The 5,264-nt window shown below is 49.4% G+C and overlaps 1 protein-coding gene across 3 annotated transcripts; it reads right to left on the bottom strand.

Moving 5' to 3' along the window:
* Positions 1–383: 383 nt before the first annotated feature.
* On the bottom strand, positions 384–4,518 carry Rpl38 (ribosomal protein L38). Of its 3 annotated transcripts, none has more exons than XM_055592674.1 (5): positions 4,460–4,518; positions 4,253–4,286; positions 4,102–4,162; positions 744–866; positions 384–450 (listed from the first exon to the last, which is right to left on the bottom strand). In XM_055592674.1, exons 2-5 carry the CDS (start codon positions 4,253–4,255, stop codon positions 425–427), a joined length of 213 nt encoding a protein of 70 aa, XP_055448649.1. In that variant the 5' UTR covers positions 4,256–4,286; positions 4,460–4,518; the 3' UTR covers positions 384–424. The 3 variants fall into 3 exon arrangements, with proteins under 3 accessions (XP_055448649.1, XP_055448650.1, XP_055448651.1); XM_055592675.1 differs by having other exon boundaries at positions 4,404–4,464; XM_055592676.1 differs by lacking the exon at positions 4,460–4,518 and adding an exon at positions 4,384–4,456.
* Between the last annotated feature and the right edge of the window lie 746 nt (positions 4,519–5,264).

Genomic DNA, 5,264 nt, shown 5'->3' with positions numbered 1-5,264 from the left:
ATCCCTTCTCCATTCATCTCGTGGGGCCCCATGCTCTCCTGACTTCACATTCCAAATCTCCCAAGTAAGGGACACTTCTTTCTCTTGCACCAGGGGATATTCCACGGGCAGCAGCCTGCAGCTACTTGCCAGAAGCTCAACCCCTCCGCTCCTCTCATCAGAAGGCAACCCACCCCACAGACCACTTCCAAACCACGGGAGTGTATACAGGTTTCCCACCACGAAGAGCAGCCTTTCCCAATGTTTTCCCAAGCACAGGGTAAAAGGCAATTCTTTCATCCATTGAGATCCCAGTTCAAGATCTGGGGTGCAGAAGGTAGCACCAGAATCTACAGCTCATCTCCACAGCACACCTCCCATCTAAAGACTTGAGCACACACAAAGACTTTCCAGAAGTTTTAATAGTTAAATGCAGAGGACTGGTTCATTTCAGCTCCTTCACTGCCAAACCTGGAGAAAGAGAGAGAGATGGTTGACATAAATTCACCTCAGAGATACCCCACTGCATTTCATGGGCTCCTCCTTCCACAAACTCAGGATTATCATGGAGTAGGGTCTTACGAGGATTAAATGAACTATAACCTGCTTGGGGCCAAGGAAGCTATTTCTGGGATCAGACAGAACCTGAGAATCACAACCATGCCTTGGCACCATCCACAGCAAAGACAAACACCTCCACCACAAAGCGGCTCTCCCAATCCTGGGGGTAACCCGACCCCCACCACTATCTCAGGCTTACTTACCAGGGGGTAGGGACTGCTTCAGCTTCTCTGCCTTCTCCTTGTCTGTGATGACCAGGGTGTAAAGGTACCTGCTGCAGCGAACCTTGAACTTCACATTATCCTTGTTCTTCTTGATCTTCACAGCTGCCAAGGAGACCAGAATTAGAATGAAGCTCCCAGAGAACTGGTGCAGAACCACACAGGTCATGGGCCTTACACTCTTGCAACTGGCCAGAAACGAATGGGTGCAACTGTCACGTCACCACCAGAGCGGAGGAAGCTCCCACCTCCTCATACTTCCCCTGCTCTCAAATGCTCAACATGCTGGAAAGCTACATTTTATTACACTTCATGGGTCTCGGGCTTACCCAATCCATTTGCATATGCACATAAAATCCATACTTGGCACACTAAACACAGCACCACAGAACATTCTAGAACGACCCATGACAATCTTTTAAGGGACAGTCTGTAAAGTAAGGAAACGAGTTATCTGCTGGGATTAAGAACATTCCACTTCTGGAAACCCACTCTGCACAAAAGGACACCAGACTTGCAGTTTCAGGATGCTCTACTCCAGTGCGCAGGGAAGCTCCCTCTAAATTTTTGTGGAACTTGGGTCTTAAAAAAAAAAAATTGTAATTATGTGGAAATATGTGTGGGCATGTGACTGCAGGTGCCTGAGTCCAGAAGAGGACATCACTGCTACAGACAGTTTTGAGATCCTAAGGATGCTGGGAACCAAACTCTGCAAGCATCAAGAGCCCATAACTCTCAAGACAACAGTCTCCTGGTTCTTACTGCATTAATTTTATCTTGTGACTCCAGCTCAGGTAGGTGCCAGGTGCACCTCCAATCAACTGGACTGGATCTGGTTCTGTTCCAGTGTGGACACATTTCACCCACAGCAGAGCTATACAGCAGCTGGACAGTCAGCTACGTCCTACTGAATGAGCCAGCACTCTGAGTACTTGATAAATCCCTTGCTCCAACTTCCTTGCAAACCTTTCAGACACTAACAACTTGCAAGCAGTGAAATGCCTGATTCTTCAAAGACTCAATCCTAACCAGGGACATTCATTTGGCCCCTAACCTCCTGGAAACAGAACATGTACTCTCAACTTCACAGGAAGCCCTAACCCAGAGCCCGCTCAAGGCACTGGCCACTCTGGCTTCTATCTTACCAAGTTCAGATATCTGGACTGTAGCTACCACACTCCTGAAAATTAAGTCAAACCTTATTTCTATTCTCTAGAGATGAGTCAGTTCTTGAGACATGTATCCAGGCAGGCCCTAAATTCACCGTGTGGTTGAGGAGGACTTTTTGCCTCTAACCAAAGCCACTGGAGTTATAGTGGCACTCCACCACACCTAGTTCAGTCAGTGCTGGGAAATGACCTCCGAGCCTCAGGCCTAGGTAGGCGCTCTCATACCCCCAGCATTACTCCAAGGACAGCCAGCCATAGTGTGATGCAGCAGTCCCACTTCTGGATAGGTACCCAAGATGAGGAAATAAATGCAAAATCAGGCATTTATGTGCAAGCAGCCTAATGTCCATCAAGTCAATGTGGTGCCCACACACAGTGGAAATGCTGACCAGGGCATCCTGAAGCATGCCTGTAATACCAGTACTGGGAGACAGAGGCAGTTCAAGGTCAAAAAAGAAAAGCCAATGCAATAGCTGAGTGGACAAAGGTACCGTTTGCCAAACCCAATTCCTGAGATCTTCCACATAGAAGAACCAGCTCCTGCAAACTGCTCTCTAACCTCCACATTAGCACACATATACAGTAAACAAAAATCCAAAACACACACACAAAACAAACAAACAGAAATGGTGGCACAGGTCTGCAATCCTAACACCTGGGAGAAAGAAGAATCACTTAGTTCTAGATCTGAGGTCAGCCTGGGCTTCAAAGTCAGTGCCAGGTCACTCAGGGTCCACAGCCTGTTTCTAAAAAGAAAACCCACCAGAATCAGGTTTGAAAGCATTCCTCCAGCAAATATGCTTGACTCAATTTCTGAACCTGTTAAAGAACTTGATGCATCTGCTAAGATGTCCTTATCAATCTAGAGGTGCAACCTCAAACCTTGTCCCATGCTCATGCATGTTAAATAGGAGGCAAAGACATGTCACCCAGGCCAGAGCTGGGACATAGGAAGGCAGTGCCAAATGTTACAGCCTGGATGGGAAACACAAGCAGACACTGCTGAGCCCACCAGCAGGAGACATCCTTCCCACAGGTGGTCACCAGTCCACACAGCACCAGATCAAAGGCAACTAACTGCTTGTTTGACATGATCCTTGCAGTTGATTCAAAGGCTCTTCCTGTCCAACCTAACAAGACAGCCTATCGTGTTCTACTTCATTATCTGCTTCTTTTAAAAGACACATCTGAGAGGAAAGGGAAGACACACACAGGGCTATCAGACTCCCTTTTTCCTGCTATGCAAGATAACGTCATCCAAGGTCTTTCATTGGGCACATCCTCCCAAACATCCTTTAAATAGGGGACAATTCCCTCCCTGTGTATAAAAGGACAAAACAAAACCAGCAGGAGCTGAAAAAACAACTTTGAACCTGCTTGCTTTATATCTATTTTGAGACAACCTAGCCAAGGAGAACCTTGAATTCCCTCATCCTTTTACTCTGCCTCCCAAATTGGGGATTACCCTCTGTGCACCAGACCCTGCAGGGCAGAAAGGAATGAACTTAGCACCTTCCTGAATGCTGGGCAAACACTTTACCAACCTAGTGACACTCCCCCCCCCCCCCCCCGCCTCTACTTTGGATTTGTGAGGGAGACTCTGGCTATGTAGACCAAGGATGATTTTGGATGCCCAGTCCTCTCACCTCAGCGTCCTCAGATTAAGCAGGCATGGCCTACTGGCTCTACTTGGTTCACCATCACCCTCCTTCACTTGAAAACTGGCAGACTCAGATCGCTGAGTTTGAGGCCAGCCTGGTCTACAAGTAGGTCCAGGACAGCCAAGGCATCACACAGAAAACTTATCTTGAAAAACAAAAACAACCAACTGGAGATGATTACAGGTAGCCAACTTTTTTTCTTTTTTTTTGGAAGACGAGTCTCACTATGCAGCCCTGGCTGGTCCCTAACTCACAGAGATCCTCCTGCCTCTATCACGCAAAGCCTGGTAAGGTACCAAACGATAAAGCGCGCTGACCAGGTGTGTACTTGCTCACAGTGCCTAAGTTGCCGACCTTTGTGTTTGTGACAGGTTGGATCTCCAAGCTCTTAAACTTAAAGATCCCTTGGGAGACCCTGTGGCATTCAGAAACTGCTCTTCAGAGACGCCCAATCCCTCCGTCGGCCCGCCCCGTGGGCTCCTCCCGAGCCTTCTGGAAGCGCCCACTCACATTTGGCATCCTTCCGCCGGGCTGTGAGCAGAAAGTCCTTGATTTCCTCAATTTTCCGAGGCTGCAACACAGGAGGAAGAGGGAATAAGCTCGGGGACACATGCGTCCTGGGGGCGCTAGAGCCCGCCCGGATCCCCGGTCCCGGACTCACCATGGTGACGGGCGCTCGGCGCTGGCGACCGCACCTGTGGGAACAGTCCTCTGAGTTAGCCGGCCGTGATCCTGCCTCCCCACCTCGCCCCGCCGCACCCCCTTCTCCTCCCTCACACGCTCCCCTCAGACCCGTGCTCCTCAAACCCTACACGGCTGCGGATTGCCTCGGATTTTACTCCCTTCCCCTCCTGCCCGAAACACTCACAGCGGTAAGAACCGATGAGAACGGAAAAAGAACGAGGCTTCCGCTTCCGAGCAGTTAAACCCGCCCAACAGAGGAAGTTCAGTACGGTGTCTGCCAAGGGCCAAGAACCCTTCAGGCGTTCATACTTTCCATCTCAGCAGCCCTGCCCTCTTCTGGTTCAGATCAGTAGTGCACCTTTTCAAAGTAAAGGATAGTCGGGCTGCCAACCCTTCCCTCTTCCTCTCCCTACTCCCATCATCCCCTCTCCCGGTCACCCACCTTCTTAAAGAAAACAAAACATTTCCTTTTTTTTACATTTTATTTTATGTGTATTGCGATTGCATGTACAGCTGGGCATCACATGCGGGAACTTTTACAAACAGCTGGAAACTGCCGTGTAGGTGCTGGGAATCCAACCCAGCTGCTCTGGGGGAGCAGCCAGGGCTCTTAGGATTGAGTTCTCTCTCCAGGTCCAGAAGTGATTTTTTTTTTTTTTTAATTTTGTTTTGTTTTTTGAGACAGGGTCAGGTAACCCACCTTCATGCTCATAACAGGCCTGGCAGAAATGAAGCTGTTCTAGAGAGACACTTGTGTGCCTCGCTTTTTCAGGAGGGGCAGGACTTCCGGGTAAGCAGAAGTGCCTCCTTTATTGTATCTTGAGTCCCATAGCCCGAGTCAAGAATTGAGCCTCTCCTGGGGCAGATTCCTCAGTCCAGCTCTCACCGCACACCACTTCTTCAGCCGGGTAAGACAGTGTCAGCTTTGGCAGGCGGCGTTCCCTCCCTCCCAGCTCCCTTCCTCACCAGGAACCAACTTCCTTAGCACC

Source organism: Psammomys obesus, unplaced genomic scaffold (genome assembly GCF_907164565.1).
Source record: "Psammomys obesus unplaced genomic scaffold, mPsaObe1.curated_primary_1811, whole genome shotgun sequence".
Lineage (NCBI taxonomy): Eukaryota > Metazoa > Chordata > Mammalia > Rodentia > Muridae > Psammomys > Psammomys obesus.
The sequence above is the reverse complement of the archived record's forward strand: the minus strand, read 5'-3'. Positions and strand labels throughout refer to the sequence as shown.